The sequence below is a fragment of the Camellia sinensis genome, chromosome 4 (assembly GCF_055761805.1).
Source record: "Camellia sinensis isolate YWXY chromosome 4, ASM5576180v1, whole genome shotgun sequence".
In the NCBI taxonomy this organism is placed as follows: Eukaryota; Viridiplantae; Streptophyta; class Magnoliopsida; order Ericales; family Theaceae; genus Camellia; species Camellia sinensis.
The window spans coordinates 151,820,978-151,842,517 of record NC_138964.1 but is presented as its reverse complement, the minus strand read 5'-3'; the positions used below and the strand labels follow the sequence as shown (position 1 = coordinate 151,842,517).

Here is a 21,540-nt window from a genome sequence, read left to right as displayed (position 1 = left end):
TTAGGAATGGTAGAATGGTAATTTTGATATTTGTTATAATATTTTATTACACATTTTTTTTATAAAAAATTAAAAAATTATTTCAAACATGCATCATTTTTTTCTACTTTTTTAACTAAAAATTCAAAAAGTGTATTTATATAACATATTCCAAACAACCTAGAGTGACAAGGGGAACAAAAGAATTATGAAAGAATAGAAGGGCTCTAAAGCAAGAAAAACAAGACAACTATTCTTTTTGGTCGACGAAATGGGTCAAGATACTGAGGACTGAAATCACTCTCTCGCTCTCCGAAACCCTAAATCACCGTCCGGCAAAATCCAACCTCTCCACCGTCTACGGCGGAGCTCGACGACTGTCCCCTCCTGCTCCTCCTTCAATTTCCCGGCGACTATGTTCGAACCCTAGACGAATATTCCGGCGAATCTTCCTCCATATCCGGCGACACAGTACTTGGTCTCACAGATTGATACTCGGAACAACAATGGCCTCTCAATCGGATCTGGACCGGCAGATCGAGCACTTGATGGAGTGCAAGCCACTGCCGGAGGCGGAGGTGAAGAAGCTCTGTGATCAAGCTCGAGCGATCCTGGCGGAGGAATGGAACGTTCAGCCGGTGAAGTGTCCGGTAACTGTGTGCGGCGATATTCATGGCCAGTTCCATGATCTTCTCGAGCTCTTTCGCATTGGTGGCAGTTCTCCGGACACCAATTACCTTTTCATGGGAGATTATGTAGGTTAGTAGTTGACATAGTGCGACTTTAATGTTTGATTCGTACGTATTGTTTGCGATTAATGTTGCGAAAGAGATTGAATGATCTATTAGCATGTTAGCTTAGTGACAGTGACTGGATTACATGCATTCATTAAATTTTAGGTGTCAAGGGTTTAGGTGAAGAATTGAGTATAATGTGAGTGGTCCTACTCAAATTTAAGTACAAGTTTCAGTAATGGCAGAGTTGTAAGTTTGAAAGCTACAAAATGGTCTTGAAAAGTGTTAGGAAACATTTGTGTCTCCCTTGATTTGGGTAAAACTCAATTTGATATAAGTTCAAGTCAGTGAATGGTGAGGTTTTTGAGTGATTTGTAAGTTTAAATTTGATATGGGTTCGAGTCAATGGTTTGAGTCTGATATGGTCTTTGTAGAAATGAGTGTGCTGGCTTGGCTGCCTATAGTCTCTTGGCAATCCTCTCAGAATTACACATAAGCTAGGCTACTGGACTGTGGATCGTTTGGGAATGCGATATATCACATGCTCTAATTGTGGTGCGATAGAGGTAGATTTGTATAGTTTACATTATAAGAAATTAAAGTACTTCTAGTCTAGAGTAACATTTTTTAACAATTAGACATCCAATCTATGAAGTACGGGTACTCCAAAAATAGTGCCGTACGAGTACCGGGTGTGGGTACGCGTACTAGTACGGCGGTACGCGTACCGGGTACGGCAAAGAGGGTTCGGTACGTTTGGTTCATTCGCGTACGGCGTGGGTACGCCATGGGTACGCTGTTGGTACGTTTCGGGTATGCCAGAGCCATTTTTATTTTATTTTTTTTGTGCCCTTGTAAAACAACAATTATTATTATTATTTTATTTTTATTTTTTTTTGTGCCCGTGCAGATCAGCAATTTTGATTTTTTCTGCTGTCCTTTCTGTCTGTATGAATTGTATAAGCATATCAGCAAATGATTTTGATGTTTTTAAAAAGTAATTTGAACAAAAAAAAAAATAACAAGGCCTATAAAGGGTAGTTCTGTGTATGACTATGTATTATACTTTTGCTTCAGATCCTCCTAGAATTTCTTTATAAAATCTTTAATCATAACAAACTTTTAAAACTTATGCACAAAATATTAAAAATTGATACTGTATTAATTGATTAATAGTGATTGGAAATGATGCAATTTTATGTATTATGCAAATTGCAATTGACAACCTGCCCCAATTGAGAATTTTTTTTCCTTTACTGTTGGCAGTTAACTTTAAATCTTTCTTTGATTTCTTGTTATTTCTTTGGTCTCACCCTATAAAAATAATAAATTGATGAGCAAAAAGAAAGATTTTAAAAATAAATTATGATCACAAATTCACAGTGCATAACATGTCAAAGTGAGAGATTTCAAAAATATTATTTTTAACGCTTAATGGTTTTAAATTATTGAAAAATGAGTAGTTCTCTTTTTAATTTTGATATTTAATTTTAATTTGTAGGTTGAATCCTTTAACCATAATTATATTAAAAAATAAAAAATAAAAATCGGCGTACCGCAGCCGTACCCGTATCGTACTTTTTTTTGAGTTTTGCCGAATCGGTTTACCCGTACCGTACTCGTACCCGCACCCGTGCTTCCTTGCATCCAATGAAATGTAGGATCTTTTTCCTAATTAATTGTGAAGTAACACATTTGTATGAGCATTGTGACCCATTTTTGACATTTTGTGATGTCGAAACTTCACTCATTTTAGATTTTAGTTTATTATATTTGATAAAAGGAAAAATATTGAAACAAACTTTTGGGGATCATTTTGGATCACTAAATTTACCGTTTCGGAACTAAAATGTACCATGTTTTGGAACATGCATTCCAAAACATAGTTCGCTAGGGTATAACACTTTTTGGTAACACTGGACATAAGTTTGGATTCCACCAATAAGCAATTTTAAGACAGTTTGCTACAATTAGTTATGAAAAATGCCTATAGTTTATTTGATGTGTTGGTTAGGTGATAGATATCAATAGTTGGAAGCTGGAACAGAGTACAAGCTCCTACGGATATACTTACTATTTATTTGGTAAATGGCTCTTAGTAGCTGAACCCAACCTCGTATCATGGGACTCATTTTGTTTTTGATAGGGTTTTTTTTCATTATCTTTTGTCTTTCTAGTTCTAAGAGGGTTTTCTATTGCACAACTTGTTGCTTGGCCTTAATTTTTAAAGTAAATTCTGGATATTCTCATTTTTATTCTTTTACTTAGCTTTTTTGAGCATATGACTTTCTTTTCCAAATAGATGTAGTCCAAATTGATTATCCTCTCTATCCTATTCAATTATTACTGCAAGTCGTATATATCTTGTAAGACTTGTATTATTGTTGAACTTTTAAATTTAAAATGCATGCATTTTTAACCACATTTTTTATTGATACAGATCGAGGATACTACTCCGTGGAGACCGTTACACTTCTAGTGGCCTTGAAAGTTCGTTATAGAGATAGAATTACAATTCTTAGAGGCAATCATGAAAGTAGGCAGATAACTCAAGTGTAAGACCTCCATACTTCTCAAGTCTGACAATACTAAACGGCAATATTAAGTATATTGCTAGTTAAGATTGATTTCTTCTTTTGTTTATTAGTAACAAGTGCCTGTGGCTGGTTTATTGTCTTGTAAAAAATGACTTTTTAGGCAGTTGAACAACCTTCAAGGATAATTTGCCTCATTTCTGGTCTTTTTAATCCTTTGAATTCTTTGTAATTTTAAAAGTGGTGAGAAAGTATTGTGATATATTGGCATTTATATATTATTCTTTTAAAACGGTGATATATGGGCCAATGAACTTGTGTTGTGTATGTGAAGGAGGGCGGGAGGGTTTTCTTCACTAAAGTGAGAGATAAATAAGAAATTTGTTTTAATTGGATTCTTATTAGAGAGATGCTTATGCCATTGAACATGATTCACTGTTTAGTAGCAAGGACATGTTATTTGCTTTTTGCCTTTCTCCCCTAAATAATGTTGTTACTCAAAGCTGTTCTGTGAGGAGCAAGAAAATATGTTGATAATATACAATCAAGCTTTGTATATCTTCATTTCATTCTCATTTGGTAATTCTGACCTCACATATTATGTTAAAAAAATGACTAAATGCAAAATAGTTAGCCTCAAGCAATGCAAATCACGCTGTTGAGTGTTTTGAAGGAATGGATTGTTGTATAATGTTAGTATCTTGTTTTGACCAATGATAGTGGTTTCTCTTTTCAGGTATGGTTTTTATGATGAATGCTTGAGAAAATATGGAAATGCAAATGTGTGGAAATATTTCACTGACCTTTTTGATTATCTTCCACTGACTGCCCTTATTGAGAGTCAGGTTGGAATTTGTAACATTGCCTCAACTTTGATTATGGCCATGATTATATGATATTATCTGACAATCATTGTTCTCACCTGTAGATTTTCTGCTTGCATGGTGGTCTTTCCCCATCTTTAGATACATTAGATAATATTCGTGCCCTGGATCGTATACAGGAGGTACACACACCATTGTTCCTCTTCATGTATATCTATTAATTTCTGAATTGTACGAGTGTCTGTGTGCGCGTGCTTTTGCTTGGTAATTCTTTCGCTTTAACATCTTATCAAAAGTGCCAGAATTGGTCCAAGATGCTATAATCATAGTTGTCAAACTGGAATACGTATCATGTATTTTTTTTGAATTGCGTATCATATTGTGTATCGCAATTTTTTTAACATCTTTAAAAATAGATAGAAAAATAAATATAATTATAGAAAACAAGTATCTTGTGAGAACAAAACACTAAACAATATAAAATCATTAAAATTGCAAAAGTAAGATTTATTGAATTAAAAATATTGTTAAAATTTCTCTCCACCTACCACTACCACCTACCACACTTCACCCACTATCACCTACCACACTTCACCTACTCTCCACCTACCACTACCACCTACCACACTTCACCTACTCTCCACCTACTCCCAAACACACTCCTATATAATAGGAATCCTTGTAATTGTAATATAGATCAATAACATTATATCAATCAATAATACATAAATTATTACATGGTATCAGAGCAAGGTTAAGAAATTAATATTTTTCGCTTCACCGGCGGGCGGCAACCTCGCCTTGACCGCCCGCCGGACCTCAACCTATTCCGCTTGAATTTTCTACACATACCTTGATCACTCTGCATCTCCTCCTCCTCCTCCATTATCGTTCGCCGGATGATTCATGGCTGACGATAAGGAGATCTCTGCCCCAGTTGTTGATGCAAATGATGCAGTCACTGGTCACATAATTTCCACTACTATTGGTGGCAAAAATGGAGAACCCAAACAGACCATCAGCTATATGGCCGAGCGTGTTGTTGGGACGGGGTCATTTGGGATTGTTTTTCAGGCAAAATGCTTGGAAACTGGAGAGACAGTGGCGATTAATAAGGTATTGCAAGACAGAAGATACAAGAACCGTGAACTGCAATTAATGCGCACAATGGATCATCCGAATGTGGTTTCTCTGAAGCATTGTTTCTTTTCCACTACGAGTAAAAATGAGCTTTTTCTCAACTTAGTCATGGAGTTTGTCCCCGAGACCATGTATCGGGTTTTGAAGCATTACAGCAATATGAACCAGACAATGCCTCTCATCTATGTGAAACTGTACACTTACCAAATTTTCAGGGGGCTTGCATATATGCACACTGTTCCTGGAGTTTGCCACAGGGATTTGAAGCCTCAGAATGTTCTGGTTGATCCTCTTTCTCACCAGGTCAAGATTTGTGATTTTGGAAGTGCAAAAATGCTAGTGAAGGGTGAAGCAAACATATCATACATATGCTCACGTTTCTATCGCGCTCCAGAACTCATATTTGGTGCCACAGAATATACAACCTCAATTGATATTTGGTCAGCTGGTTGTGTTCTTGCTGAGCTTCTTTTAGGCCAGCCATTGTTCCCTGGAGAAAGTGCAGTGGACCAGCTTGTGGAGATTATCAAGGTTCTTGGTACACCAACTCGGGAAGAAGTTCGTTGTATGAATCCGAATTATACTGATTTTAGGTTTCCACAAATAAAGGCGCATCCTTGGCACAAGGTTTTCCACCACCGGATGCCTCCTGAAGCAATTGATCTTGCCTCACGGCTACTGCAATATTCCCCGAGTCTTTGCTGTACTGCACTAGAGGCATGCGCACATCCATTCTTTGATGAGCTTCGAGAACCCAGTGCTCGTCTACCGAATGGTCGCCCATTACCCCCTCTTTTCAACTTTAAGCAGGAGTTGTCTGGAGCTTCTTCTCTCACTTTACACCCAGCCTTACCATACTCCACTCATTCTCTCTCAGTGGTCTACCTTTTTATTTTATTATTATTATTATTATTATTATTATTATTATATCAAATAACCCATACACTCATGTTTCCCACTGATAGTGTCCACTTTTGAACCCATCCCCACTTCTTTATTTTTTTTTTAATCAAATTTCTTTTTATTATTATTATTATTATTATTATTATTCTTATTTAAAAAAAAAAAAAAAAAAAAAAACCAAACCAAACACCATTGCAAACAATTTACAAATTTGCACACCAACTCATTTTATTCATGTCGGGTCTCAACCCGATCACCATGTTTCCACATACAAAAACCCAAAAAACAAACATAAAACAAAAAATAAAATAAAATAAAATAAAATAAAATAAAATACAAACAAACACCCACATTTACAGGTGGGATTTTTCTTCTCTATTCTGTCGCCGGTCTTTTCTTCTTGCCTCCGTCTTGGGCGGCCCTTGCCGGTGTTGCCTCCGTGTTTCCCACTCCACTGGGCATGATCACTACTCCCTGCTCCTCCACTGCAGCATATGGCGGCCCTCCAAATCGGAACATAAAACTGGCCTTCCGCTTCAGCTCCTTGTTTTCCGCCTTTAGCACACTTATCTCTGCTCGCGCATCCTTATACATGCGTTGGAGCAGAGCCAGTTGGGCGTTTAGTTGCTGCACCTCATTTGTCCTGCTTTGCAGCCGGTGCGACAAGTTTGTGACCGCAGTCATGGTTTCCACACATGACTTCAGAGTATACTGATTGGCCTCAATATCAGTTTGCACCGCCATTTTTTGCTCCACCGACCGCATCGGAAAGTTCAACGGAGCAAACACAGAGGTGTTTGGTTGAGGTTCACTGGCCACCGCACCAGTTACTTCTCTTGTGGGCTCGTTCAGTTCTGGAAAGAGCGTGAGCAGACCACGGGAAGAGGAGGCCATGTTTTGGGTAGCTGGACGGGAAGAAGAGGCCATGTTGCTGAGTGTTTCAGAGACGGGTTGGTTACAGAGTATTACAGAGTTTCTCTCTCAGGCAAGGTTAAGCGTTTTTCAGAAGATTTTAGCAGGTTTTCTGCCTCAGCCTCCGCATTGATTTATAGAGAACATGACGACGAGGCCGACACGCGCACTGTCGATCACGTGCATCACCGCGTGTCTGGCGCGCCTTTTGATGGCACGTCTTTTGATGGCACGCCTTTTTATGGATTGGGCACGCCTTTTGATGGCACGGCTTTTGATAGATTGGGCACACCTTTTGAGGGTGCGACTCTTTAAGGGTCCGACAAGACTCTGTAAACTGTCCCGACATTGATTCCGGTTAGCTCCTTTATGGGTCCGACAAGACTCTGTAAACTGTCCCGACATTAATTTCGGTTAGCTCCTTTATGGGTCCGACAAGACTCTGTAAACTGTCCCGACATTGATTCCGGTTTGTTTCTACAAGGGTCCGACAAGACTCTGTAAACTGTCCCGACATTGATTCCGGTTAGTTTCTACAAGGGTCCAGCAAGACTCCGTAAACTGTCACCACAACTGTCACAACATTGTCTTCTACAACGGTCCGACATGACCCCGTAAACTGTCTTCTACAACGGTCCGACATGACCCCATCAACTGTCTTCTACATCGGTCTGACACCACCATACAGTGTCCTCTACCACGTTATAACACCCCCATACAGTGTCCTCTACAACGTTATGACACCACCATCCAGTGTCTCCACCAACGGTCTGACACGACCATACAGTGTCTCCTATCCTCTTTTATTTTTATGTATTTTCTTGTTTTGTTACTCTCTCCAAACTCAAGTTGGTTAGTTCCTATCCCCCTTGAGTTTGCGGGGGGCTGTTAAAATTTCTCTCCACCTACCACTACCACCTACCACACTTCACCCACTATCACCTACCACACTTCACCTACTCTCCACCTACCACACTTCACCTACTCTCCACCTACCACTACCACCTACCACACTTCACCTACTCTCCACCTACTCCCAAACACACTCCTATATAATAGGAATCCTTGTAATTGTTGTTAAAATCCACCTACTCTCCACCTACTTCACCCACTTAAACCTACTCCACTAAACCTAACCCACTACTTCACCCACTCTCCACCTACTTCACCCACTTAAACCTACTCCACTAAGCCTAACCCACTACACCACTACCACCTCCACTTCACCTACTCCTTACCTACTACACACTCACCCTCTTCTATATATAGGAATCATGAATCATTGTAATAGATATCAATATAAATCAATCAATAATACATACAATTTATTCTCTCTCTATTTCTCTTTATACATTAAATTTTACATGGTATCAGAGCAAGGTTAAGACCTTAGTATTTCTCGCTTCACCGGCGGGCGGCAACCTCGCCTTGGCCGCCCGCCGGACCTCAACCTATTCCGCTTATTTTCTACACATACCTTGGCTTCTTCAACATTTTCTTACACCCCTCCTCCGCTATGTCGGCGGCGGCACCCGCATCATCGTCTAGCCTCTATCGCCGTTCACCTCGCCTCTCACATATCCGTGGTTGTACTCTTACTCGTCGTCGTCGTTGGCGTTTCTGGCGCTGCTTTTCTGCTCGTCACTGCTGTTTTTTTCCCGATTTGCTCTCTCTCTCTTAGCCATGGATTTGGGTGTGGGGTGTAGAGCTGTGGCTCTGTTGTTGGTAGCCATGTTTGCTGGCTTGAAGGTTTCAATGGCAGCAGTGTACAAGGTTGGGGACTCCGCTGGTTGAACCATCATTGGGAATATTGATTACAAGGCCTGGGCTGCTTCCAAGACGTTTCATGTTGGAGATGTCATCATTTTCGAATACAATTTTCAATGTCACGTGTTGCAAGTGCCCCACAAAGAATACCAAGCCTGCAGAAGTGTAAGACAGTAACATGCATCTTCACATACAGCTTGGGTAATGTGTAACTATCAAAAGCACAAGCTTCTTGGACATCCCTCTCTCTCATCTTTTCCCACTTTCAAACCCACTTTAATCATATCTCTCCTTTCTCTTAATTTATTTCATCCACGTTCTTTCACCCTTTTCTTTTATTTTAATATATATATATATATATATTTTATTATAATATATTTTCCCTATCCCTTGTTAGTAAGCATCACCCGTTTTCCATTCTCTTATTATTATTTATTTTATATTCCACCAAAAAAAAAAAAAAAAAAAAAAATCTGCTGTTTTTCTTATCACCCATCCACAAATATTTTTCTCTATTTTCTTTATCCATTATTTTCTTTTATTTTATTTTTCTTATTAAACAAAACAACACCACAAAATAACACCAACAACATTCCACAACCTTGTCATTTTATTCATATCAGGGGATCAACCCCGATCACACTTTTACATAAAAAAAAAAAAAAAAAAAAAAAACCCACACAAACAAAAACAAAACTACCACACCCACAGTGGGATTTTTCTTCTCTACTCAGCCGCCGGTCTTTTCTTCTTGCCTCCGTCCTGGGTGGTCCTTGCCGGTGTTGCCTCTGTGCTTCCTAGACCACCAAGCAAGTTGCCTCCTCCCTGCTCCTCCACTACAGCATACGGTGAACCTCCAAATCGGAACATCACGGTGGCCTTCCGCTTCAGCTCCTTATTTTCCGCCTTTAGCACACTTAACTCTGCTCGCGCATCCTTATACATGCGTTGGAGCAGAGCCAGTTGGGCGTTTAACTGCTGCACCTCATTTGTCCTACTCTGCAGCCGGTTCGACAAATTTGTAACCGCAGTCATGGTTTCCACACATGACTTCAATGTATACTGATTGGCCTCCACATCCGACTGCACTGCCATTCTTTGCTCCACCGACCGCATCGGAAAGTTCAACGGAGCAAAACCCGTGTTTGGTTGAGGTTCACGGGCCTCCGCACCAGTTATCTCTCTTGTTGACTCGTTGAGGTCGGGAAAGAGAGTGAGTAGACCACGGGATGAAGAGGCCATATTCTGGGTAGCTGAACGGGAAGAAGAGGCCATGTTTTTTGGGTTGCTGAGTGTTTCAGCGAAATAGCAATTTCAGACTGATAATGTTCGGAAGGGGAGTGTTTCAAGATTTGCAGCTCTTAGAGGCAATCTCTCAGAAAAACGAATATCTCTCTCAGAAAATGAAGAGTTTTTCAGAAGTTTTTTCCCAGGTTTTTTTGTCTTCGCTTCTGCCTCAAGCACAGCCTCCGCATTGGTTTATATTGACACTGACGACGCGGCCGACACGCCACTCTGTCGCTCACGTGCCTCGCCGCGTCTCCGGCTCACCTTTTGATGGCTCGACGCTTTCTGTCGGGCACGACTTTTGATGAAGTGGGCGCGCCTTTTGAGGGCGCAACTTTTGATGGCACGTCTTTTTATGGATTGGGCACGCCTTTTGATGGCACGCCTTTTGAAAGATTGGGCACACCTTTTGAGGGTGCGACTTTTTAGGGGTCCGACAAGACTCTGTAAACTGTCCCGACATTGATTCCGGTTAGCTCCTTCATGGGTCCGACAAGACTCTGTAAACTGTCTCGACATTGATTCCGGTTAGCTCCTTTATGGGTCCGACAAGACTCTGTAAACTGTCCCGACATTGATTCCGGTTAGCTCCTTTATGGGTCCGACAAGACTCTGTAAACTGTCCCGACATTTGATTCCGATTAGTTTCTACAAGGGTCCAGCAAGACTCTGTAAACTGTCACAACAACTGTCACAACATTGTCTGCTACAACGGTCCGACATAACCCCATAAACTGTCTTCTATATTGGTCTGACACAATCATCCAGTGTCTTCTACACCGTTATGACACCACCATACAGTGTCCTCTACATGGTTATGACACCCCCATACAGTGTCCTCTACAACGTTATGACACCACCATCCAGTGTCTTCACCAATGGTCTGACACGACCATACAGTGTCTCTTCTCCTCTTTTATTTTTATGTATTTTCTTGTTTTGTTACTCTCTCCAAACTCAAGTTGGTTAGTTCCTATCCCCCTTGAGTTTGCGGGGGGCTGTTAAAATCCACCTACTCTCCACCTACTTCACCCACTTAAACCTACTCCACTAAACCTAACCCACTACTTCACCCACTCTCCACCTACTTCACCCACTTAAACCTACTCCACTAAGCCTAACCCACTACACCACTACCACCTCCACTTCACCTACTCCTTACCTACTACACACTCACCCTCTTCTATATATAGGAACCATGAATCATTGTAATAGATATCAATATAAATCAATCAATAATACATACAATTTATTCTCTCTCTATTTCTCTTTATACATTAAATTTTACAATTGTAATATAGATCAATAACATTATATCAATCAATAATACATAAATTATTACAAATATGTATTCATCAATACTTAATGCGTATAAAATGCAGAGCGGAGTTAAAATATTTATAACAGAGGATATAGCATTGCAGTGCATTATTATATTTTCAAATAAAATTTTCCCTCAAAATTTTTCTCTTTATTTGTAATTGTGTAGTATATTTTTCATATTGTCTTCATTCACTATTTATGTTTTAATATTTAATTTATTACTTTTTAAAGAAAATTTCAAGCTTTAACTGGTATAAGTAGGTATAAATCTACAGCACAAGATACTGATACCAAACACGTAGATATTTGTCAAAAGAGTAGGCAAAAATAAAAGAAAAGTACCCTTCTCATCTCAACAAACATTATTTCTAAACAATATTAATTTCCATAAAATAAGTTCAATTATTTTTTTCAAAATTGTTAAAGAAATTTAAGTATTCATATATCAAATGTATCGCGTATCATATTTAAGGTACAATAGATGTATTGTTTATTTCACCTACTGTACATGTATTGTGTAATATACATTTAACTTCTTCTGAACAATAAGATACATTTAACATAAGATACGTATCGATTTGTAATTGTTTTTAAAAATATCAAATTGTAAGATACGATCGTGAATCCTAAGACAGTGATAACGCTCCAAGTCCTTATGTTAGGCTCAATTTTTAACTAATTCCCTCTTTTGATCCCCACAAGAAAGGAAAAACTGAATTATCTGAAGCAACTTGTCTTTTTATTTGATTTACATTTGAAGCAGACTTATAAATTCCTACTTTTTCCGTCTTGGTTAATTTCTAATGCTCTTCCTTTGTATGCCGGGTGCAGGTTCCTCATGAAGGGCCAATGTGCGATCTCTTGTGGTCCGATCCAGACGATCGGTGCGGTTGGGGAATTTCTCCTCGGGGAGCTGGATACACCTTTGGACAGGATATAGCTGCCCAATTCAACCACACTAATGGGCTCACTCTTATTTCTAGAGCTCACCAGCTTGTGATGGAAGGTTACAATTGGTGTCAGGTTTGTAAATTCCAAATAAAATGTGAAATCAATTTTGATATTATGCTCCGTTTGTTTTAGCAGAAAATATTTTCTAGTGTTTGATACAACAGAGCAAAAGCAATGAATAAGCTTATTTGAGTAGAAAATATTTTACACTATTAAAAGGTGGAAAATGTTTTCCGGAACCAAGTCTTACCAATACCCCCAACAACCACCACTACCTTTACCACCCCGCCACCAGCACCATCATCCACCACTCTATCACCTCCCAACCGCCACCACGAATACAACTAGTACATTAGTTTCAAGGTTGGAACGAAACATGGAAAAATGTTTTTGCTAAAACAAACAGAGCGTTGATATTCCAACGGTTTTGTTTCTTAACTTTTTACGTCATCTCTGTTGTAGGACAATAATGTTGTTACAGTGTTTAGTGCACCAAATTACTGCTATCGTTGTGGAAATATGGCTGCAATACTTGAGATTGGGGAGAATATGGATCATAGTTTCCTACAATTTGACCCAGCACCTCGTCAGACCGAACCTGACACCACACGCAGAACTCCCGACTATTTTTTATAATCTCCAGAGCATACCAACCAGCGGCAGCATTTCTTATTTCCTGTTGTGTTTTTGTAGTGTAGATTTTTTTTTTGGTTGGTAAAAAAAAAAAAAAAAAAAAAGAAGAGGAAATCATTGTTTGTACCATTCTTTTTTTTGAAGTTGTCATGTTGCATTCATGTGATTTTTCGTTCTTTTTGAATTGTATTCTGAAAGTGAAGAGCCCTAGCTATCTTTTTTCATTCTCAGGTGAAACAAAAACAAAAAAAACAGTTGTTTTTACATTTTAATTTTTGCAAAGAAGTTGCCTTCTTGTAGTAGAAGCTGTTGTTTATGGCATTTTCCATTTTAGTAAAATTGTGTAGTTTGTCTTTTGCATGTTGAATGCTTGAATTTTGTTTGGATAGACAAATGTTATATGAACATATTAATTTCAGATTGAGGTTAAAATTTTATAAAAGTATGATAAAAAAACTAAATATTTGGTAGATAACCTATAGATATTGTGGAAGATAGATTCATCAAAGCCCATAACCTTCTTTTTTTTTTTTTTTAGAACAGATCAAAGCCCATAACCTTAATCCACGATTTTAGTACACGTCAGTTTTATTGGTACAAGGAGAATATTGAAATAGAAATTAAGGTACAAGGAGAATGTAGAAATAGAAATTAAGGCAAAATCTAACGAAATAGAAGGTAAAGGCAAAAATGAGAATATAGAAATAGAAATTAAGGCAAGTACAAGTGTATATTAAAATTAAAATTAAGGCAAAATCTAACGAAATAGAAAGTATAGGCAAAAATCAACGTGAACTAAGGATTGCCACCAAGGATCCTCTAGAGTTTTTTTTTTCTAAAGTTTCCTAAAGTGGTGTGTTGTATGGGTGAGATTTAATACTAAAAATTGATGTGACTTGTCATTAAATCTCAACCATACAACACACCACTCTAGGAAACTTTAGGAGAAAAAAAACTCTAGAGGATCCTTGCTCGAATCGAGTATCCCATTTTGGTAAGAAAGTACCTTATTGTTAAGCCAATCCTTCACATGGGGTAGGAGAGGAATGGTGGTGGTGGAAGGGTAGAGGATGAAGTGGGCGGTACTGGCTAGTGAAAGGGGGAAAGTGGTGAAGATGAATGGAAATGAGAAGGAAGCGGTTTGTCATGGTCTTGTTATTTCTAAACTATTCATGCGGCACTCAAACAATCACAAATCTTATTTGAGGATGTTAAGTTAGCCTGACTCGCAGGTTTGCAAGAAACAGAAGTAAGAAGACAAAGAGAGTTCTTGGATGGTTTGGGAGCAAATGAGCTACGCTCCTATTTTTAGGCATCTTAGGCATTCTCTAAAATATTCCAAAACATACTAGAAAGGAGTTATAGAAAAGCTTCCTTATCCTACAAGAGGGGATTAGTATCCCCTAAAAATATTTATACGAATATCTATCTCATTCTAGAATAATATACTAGAGTCCTTTACCACTTTCATTTCTCTAGGAGGTTATAGAAGCTTCTATTGCTCTCATTCTTCCAATCTTCACTTAAATGCTTTAAAACCTATTCTAGATCATTCCATGTACATTATAAAATTATGTATCATATTTTCAGATTTTCTCAAGTCTTCCAAAAGCTTCCGAAATATTCCATTAGCCTCCCTTTCTTGAGACTTTCTCTCGATAAACAATTATGTTTAGGTAATCTAGCTGGATGCAACAAGCTAGTGTAGTGGCCATGTTTGTTGGTGATGAGGACTAAGTGAGACAGAATTGAGAGGCAAGTCGCATCCGATGTGGTCAAGTGCATGATGGGGTTGATGTTGGGTGGTTATAATATAATAGATAGTTGCAATCTTATCTAATTAAGCTCAAACTTCCTATTAACATTAAGTTGGTAAAAGCAAGAGAGAGCACCATGAGATTTGCATATTTTTTATTCCATGAATTTCAATTAATAAAAATGAACCAACCATTGAAATTGACAACAATTTTTAAGAGTGAAATTGTAAAAATAAAAAACTCATCGTTTAGTTTGTACAAACTTACAAGGATAAAACTGTGTGTGTGCGTGTTTTTTTTTTTTAAATTCAATCATGAACCATGAAGTTTACATGCTCTCCTTTCTTCTGCAATTTTGGCCAACAAATTGCCTCACATAAAACCAATTTAGCGCTTGCAACTGATAAATAATTTGGTTCCATTGTACGTGCAAAGCTTACCAGAGATGTCAACAGCCAGTAGACTTTGAATGCCATTTTTGCCTGCAGAAAAGCCGGTCAGGCATGAAGTTGACAAAGGAATAGGTGATGGTTAGTCCAAGGGTGTGTAACCGATATGTAACACATCAAAAATATATAGAAGAGTATTACCAAAGGGGACAAGGAAAGTGAGAATCGAAAGCTCCATGAATCTTCAAAACCAGGACTTCAGTGCTCTTTCTTCCAACACGGGGAACATGTATATACATCCTAATAAAAAAAAAAAAAAAAAAAAAAATCTGCAAAAGCAAATTTGATTACATAAATCACTGAATGCTGGTTTACAATTGGTATGTTCACAGAAAAATATATAATGGAATGTAATATTCTGTCAAACGATTGGTGAGTCGCAAAAAAAAAAAAAAAAATCAAGAAAGGTCAAGCATGGTGGTGGTGCAACTCGGGCGGATTGAGAGTTTGTTTAAGCCCAACCTAAGTTGTATTGAGACTTTCCCAAGCCCGCCCAAGTGCGAATTGTAACCTGAGATTATCTGCCCAAACCTAACCCAATTCAAATCCGAATTGCCGGAATTACACATAATTTTTAGTTTTTTTTTTGCTAAATTATTAATTTGTTAAAATTAGACTCTATTTACATTATTGTTTTATAAAAAATATTAATAACATCAAAACAAATAATTGGTAATCTTTATAATTTATGAGTGAGAATACAAAAGATAAGATTTTGTATTTTATTACTTATGTATATAATATATATTCATTATGATTTAATGATCTAAATTACTTTAATATCATGTAATGACTAATAATTTATATATATATATATATATTTAATATTTTTATATATGTATATATATAATTCGAGTTTTGGATTGTTTGGATTATTTGATGTCTTTACCAAAACCCACCTAGATTTAATTATGACTTCTGAATGTTTATTCAAGAGCATACTGAATTGACTGAATTGAAAAATATCTTACTCAAGTCCTAAAAAAATTTCAGGTTGGGCTCGAGTTGCTCATGTTAAGCCCACCCAAATTGCATTAGCATACACATTTTGTGAAATGATCATTACATTGATAACTGAATTCTGATTTACTTGGCATGCTCACTAGGTAATTGAACATGAAAGTGTGGTTTGAAAGTGACAATGAAAAGGTGTAAAAAAGCAAATAAAATTATGCAAAGATCTCTTCTAGGGTTTTAATCATCAATTCATGCTTCAAATTATCAAGATTTTTTTTTTTTTTTTTTAACTTTTTTGAAAAAACACAAACATTTGGTAAAAACACTGATACGTTTGACAAACTACTAAAAAAAACTGTCATTTATTTATTTATTTTTGGGCCTAAAAGGGCATTTTGCATGGTTTTTGAAGTAAAAAAGAGTGCGCAGAAAAACCACTTCATTGATTGATACGTGGTATCCTATGAATTTCATTTCGCACCAAAGACTATTCTAGGAGAAGTTCAAATCTGTTCCATTCGGATACTGATAGGTCATAGTTTAACATGGTTTACCCCGTTATTGGTGTTACACGGTCTTGGGTAGAACTCACCCCAAAAGCTAGCTATTAAGGTGAGGGTGCCCTCACGCTTATATGCTTAATATTACTTTAGTACTCAGGCGATGTGGGATTTCGCTTCACACCCTCCCTCACGCTCAGTGTGCTCACTCGGCAGCACCTGCAGCGTGTAGGCCAGGGACACGCACCCTACCCATCCTTGAGTACTCTGGCCCTGATACCATGTTACACGGTTTTGGGTAGAACTCACCCTAAAAGCTAGCTCACGATCTTGGGTAAAACTCACCCCAAAAGTTAGCTATTAAGGTGAGGGTGCCCTCACGCTTATATGCTTAATATTACTTTAGTACTCAGGCGATGTGGGACTTCGCTTCATACCCTCCGTCACGCCCAGCGCGCTCACTCGGCAGCACCTGCGGCGTATAGGCCAGGGACACGCACTCTATCTATCCTTGAGTACTTTGACTCTGATACCATGTTACACGGTCTTGGGTAGAACTCACCCCAAAAACTAGCTATTAAGGTGAGGGTGCCCTCACGTTCTTAGAAGAGTTAATATCTCCATTAGCTAAATTGTAAGGCCGATGGTGAGTCACCCAAAAAACAAAAACAAAAAAAAAACAAAAAACAAAAAACAAAAAACAAAAAACAATCAAGAAAGGTCAAGCATATGTGTTTTGTGAAGTGATCAGTGTTTGAGCCCTCAATCTAGACTCGAGAGAGATGATAAGGGCAATTACTGAACATCAAAATGTATTGATTATTTGATTTCTCACATACTACTAAGACATTTCAATTTTTTTTAGCCTTATATATGCAAATTGTATGTGATGTAAACAAAATCACAAAATGCCTAACTACATCATCTGTTATCTGCCTCTTAGATTAAGTTACAACAATTGTGAGAAGCACAACACAACAATGGCAAGTACCTTCAAAGAAATTAGGACAGAGAGTCATGCATCTATATCCTCCGAGGGCAGTTTCAACGAGTGTCTAATCTTCCGGAGATGAAGAGCTATCTCTGTTAAAAGCTTCGTTCCTTCATCGCCCTTATGGAGTGTCGTAGCCGCATGCTTTAAGAAACCACTATCTGCTTCGACTGCTCTCAGTCTCTTCCTTATAAGCGACACTTCTCTCGTAAGGATCGCCTTATTTTCACTCCCTAAAACAACACAACACAATCCATTTCCGTGGTCAAAAACTTACAAAACAGAGAAAGAAAGAAGAAAATGTGAAGAGTGCTAGTTAGTACCTGTATGTTCATCTTCATGATTTACCGTGTCAGAGCCAGGCGACTCATTGATTTTCTCCTCCAAGTTTTTCAACATACCCAAAAGATAATCCCTCTCGCCTTCAAAATCTAGGGATGATTCATCAAGGCTCCTCTCTCCGCTTTCTTCTTGAAAAAGCCTGGATGGTGTAAGATTATGCTTGTTTTCTCCATCATGATCCACACCACGATCAGACTTCTCGCTCACAGATGAGAAAGATTGCGATTTGAACACTTGGTAATCTTCATCAGCATCAACATCACACTCATCACTACTCACTCTATTTATGTAACCATATTTTTCTCTATAGGTCTCGAGTTCAGCCTCTAAAACCTTAATCTCGTCCTCTCTCTTGACAAGCGAATCCTTCAGCACTTGAAGTGCTTCTTGATCGTACTCAGCTTGCTCCTCCATCATCCTCTGATACTGCAACGCTTCCATTTGAACGGAAGCTTTCTCTGCTTGCAACCGCGTGATCATGGCCATCGCGTTGTTTGCTGCAACAGCAGAAGCAGCTCGTTCTTCGTCCAATTCCATGTACAATGCTATCAGTGACTTGTGATCCAATCGAACTTGTCTCTTCAATCGATGCAAGATTGAGTCACCTTCTGCTTCGTTCATGGCGTTCATGTCATTAGGCTCTGAAAAGAACTCTGACTTCTCGAGTTGCAGCTTCTTAGTAAGCCTTGAAGCAAACCTAGGACTGGCTGATGCTGAATCTGTAAGTGGGATTCCAAAAAATCTGTTTCCTCTCATGAAACTTGGGGTCTTAGGTTCTTCAATTATATCTTCATTTTTGTTGCCTTCTCTACAAGCTAGACAATATCAAAACAAAAATCAAAGGCATAACAATGACATACTCAGAGTTAAAAATTTATTCAATGCCCTGGTATTCATAAGCAATGCAATAGATACAAATATAAGAAAAGAACTTGGGACCCCCATTTCTTTCGGCTAAAAACATTTTCCCACAAATATTTCGCCATAAAAAGTTTTCATAGTTGCGACCTTGAATCTAATGCACTAGTGGTTGTACTGTGGTGGTGGTTGTGATGAGGCGGTGGTGTGATTGCACTGGTAAGATTTTAGTTTGAAAAATTTTCTGCCTTTCAAAAATAGAAAATGTTTTCTACCTAGATAAGTTTGTTTTCCGTTGACCACGGAAAATATTTTCCATTGACTTTTGTTTTTCATCGTACCAAACGCTAGAAAATATAAATAAAGTTTTCCAAAAAATATTTTCTATCGAAACAAGCAAAAAACACATTTTCCACGTTTCAAAAGTGGAAAATATTTTGCGCCCAAATAAGTTGGTTTTCCATTGACCACGAAAAATGTTTTCCATTGCATTTCAATTTTCATTGCACCAAACCTTAGAAAATACAAAAAACATTTTCCAATTTTTTTCCCTGTTGAAATGAATATATAGGCGTGGAAACAAAACAATTTCTCATTATTCATTAATTGTTGAGAGAAAAAAAAATCATGTTGTGACGGTAATATTACCTATAGGTTATACATATAGTTCATTATTTTGTTGATGGTATCGCTCTGATTCTTTCCTATAATACTTGTTCTTGTCATCTGTTGCATTTTGACAGCTACTTTAGTAAAATGGATTGGGATTGAACCTATTTGCACAAACTGCTCAACAATTTTAACTAGTTAATACATGAAATCCAATGAGCAAAACTTGTTCTGGGTTAGAAATGGCAACCTGGGTTAACATACTCTTTGATTAAGGTTGCGTTTGGTTTTTGAATCTTTTAAGACAAGAAAATGAAAGGGACAAGTGCTTCATTTCTCTTTCCCCCCTCCTTTTCTTTTCCCTCCATAAATCACTCCAAAAACCCAAGATCTGAATACAACCTAAAAGATGAATAATTAAGAGTTTATTATCTTGTTCATTACAGGAAGAAGATAGTAAAGATTAAAGAAAAAGAAGAATATCTTGCAACATAATAACTCACATTGATCTAGATTAGAGCCAAACTCATCCTCTGGAAGCTCTGATTCATTTTCCGACATAAACTTGAGCGCCATTAAACGAATATGAGGCAACTCCAAGTTGCGCGAGTCCTCGTTCTTCCATGTCACCATCGGTGCACGTGGAGATGGTGCAGGCACTTGTGAAAGAAGCCTTGCATTGATTGAAGAACTCCGAGTCATAGTCTTCGAAGAAGGCCTCATCTTCAAGGCCTCTCCACAACAAGAACATGGTTGAAATTCACTCTTCTCAACTCTCACCACATCATCTCTCTTTCCTGCTTGATATTTCAAACCAACCCTCTGATCATCCTCAGCAAAATTATCTATATCCTTGTGTAGAACCCCAGCTAGGGACTTGTAGGTGTCTGTATCAGATTCTTTCTCGGTTGCAAATGAGAGGAGGCACCCCTCACACATTCCTCGGATGTCAGAGAGCTTCCGGTGCACGTGACAGTAGGCGAGGGACGAGATATCCCTCTTGTGAATCTCACAAATGGAGTCATTGTAGCAAGAATTAGAGTTTTTGTGGACAAGAATGTGGTCAATCCTCGTGCAGAGCAAACAGGGAATCTTTAATTCAAAGACCTTGGCGAATTCATTGGAAATAAAAGCAAGAAAGCCATCAATGAATAGAAAAATTATCAGTATCCATTCAAGAATTGCATATATCACAAAGTGTGGGAATTTGCCCAATTCTTGTTCAACGAAATGCCTGAATGGTCGCGAAGCCATTATAACATCTAGCCAAGGAAAGAAACGAAAAAGAAAGAAAAGAAAAATGAAAACCCAAATCAAAATACTAAAAATATTGATGGGTTCTTGGTTATATAATTGTGAAAATCAAAGTGGGCGTTGATTGGAATTGGAAAAGATTGAGATCAAAATGGATTTGGTGATGACGAGACAGATCAAGACCTTGGTGGGAAAAACCAGACCTTGATCGTGACCTCTCTCTCTTTCTCTTTCCCTTTCCCTTCCTCTTTATCTCTCTATATCTGTGTGTATTAGGAAAAGAGAGAGAGAGAGAGAGAAATGGCACAATTCAAAGCTTTGATGGTTTGGGTGGTGGTGTTGATTTGGCCAAACATAGGAAAGATTTGAACTTTTGGTTCAAAGATACAAGTCCTTAGGGGGCATTACCTGAATTAACGGTCTATCGCCCACATTCCAACTAACTCACACAATCGTCTTATTTAAAGGCATATCAAAATATTAACTTCTATATCTAAAGTTTCAAAATTAAGATTCCTCATCCATCCCTAAATAAAAACGAATATTGCACTTTTCATATTGCATTTGTACTCGTGCACAAGTAACACTTGCACTAAATTTGGTTTGGCGGTAAGATTGGAAGATTTGTGATGACAAAGTGGCCAAGGGTTGAGCGGACAAATGTTGTTGAGTAGGGCAGAAAGGGGTTAGAGTGATAGAGGTGGTGGAACTAGTCGAAAATAGTATAAAAGGGACAGAGAAGGCAAAAAAAGATGTAAGACGGCCTTGGGATGACATAGAAACAGTTGGAGATGACGAAAAAATATATACAATGGTTACTTGTATAATCAAAGAGA

The 21,540-nt window shown here is 38.0% G+C and overlaps 2 protein-coding genes and 1 pseudogene across 3 annotated transcripts; 2 read left to right on the top strand and 1 right to left on the bottom strand.

Moving 5' to 3' along the window:
- The first annotated feature begins 102 nt into the window (after positions 1–102).
- Positions 103–13,289, top strand: LOC114316907 (serine/threonine-protein phosphatase PP2A catalytic subunit). The gene is made up of 6 exons (XM_028263601.2): positions 103–738; positions 3,154–3,268; positions 3,984–4,092; positions 4,176–4,253; positions 12,235–12,426; positions 12,817–13,289. Exons 1-6 carry the CDS (start codon positions 486–488, stop codon positions 12,988–12,990), a joined length of 921 nt encoding a protein of 306 aa, XP_028119402.1. The 5' UTR covers positions 103–485; the 3' UTR covers positions 12,991–13,289.
- LOC114299076 (shaggy-related protein kinase eta pseudogene) lies at positions 4,780–6,253 on the top strand (annotated as a pseudogene). Its single transcript, XR_014365421.1, has one exon. The product of XR_014365421.1 is annotated as a shaggy-related protein kinase eta pseudogene (transcript).
- A 4,160-nt stretch (positions 13,290–17,449) lies between the features above and the next one.
- On the bottom strand, positions 17,450–20,990 carry LOC114316896 (putative myosin-binding protein 6). The gene is made up of 3 exons (XM_028263593.2): positions 19,954–20,990; positions 17,965–18,798; positions 17,450–17,874 (listed from the first exon to the last, which is right to left on the bottom strand). The coding sequence occupies exons 1-3, from the start codon at positions 20,702–20,704 to the stop codon at positions 17,666–17,668; spliced, it is 1,794 nt and encodes a 597-aa protein (XP_028119394.2). The 5' UTR covers positions 20,705–20,990; the 3' UTR covers positions 17,450–17,665.
- Positions 20,991–21,540: the final 550 nt, after the last annotated feature.

Bases quoted from the DNA above. Each gene is read 5' to 3' on its own strand.
- LOC114316896 (XM_028263593.2), bottom strand. From the start codon at position 20,704: ATGGCTTCGCGACCATTCAGGCATTTCGTTGAACAAGAATTGGGCAAA. The intron at 18,799-19,953 runs GTGAGTTATTAT...GATATTGTCTAG, and splicing joins TGGCTCTAATCTAGATCAAT to CTTGTAGAGAAGGCAACAAA. The intron at 17,875-17,964 runs GTACTAACTAGC...GTGTTGTTTTAG, and splicing joins TCATGAAGATGAACATACAG to GGAGTGAAAATAAGGCGATC.
- LOC114316907 (XM_028263601.2), top strand. From the start codon at position 486: ATGGCCTCTCAATCGGATCTGGACCGGCAGATCGAGCACTTGATGGAG. The intron at 3,269-3,983 runs GTAAGACCTCCA...TTCTCTTTTCAG, and splicing joins AGTAGGCAGATAACTCAAGT to GTATGGTTTTTATGATGAAT. The intron at 12,427-12,816 runs GTTTGTAAATTC...TCTCTGTTGTAG, and splicing joins AAGGTTACAATTGGTGTCAG to GACAATAATGTTGTTACAGT.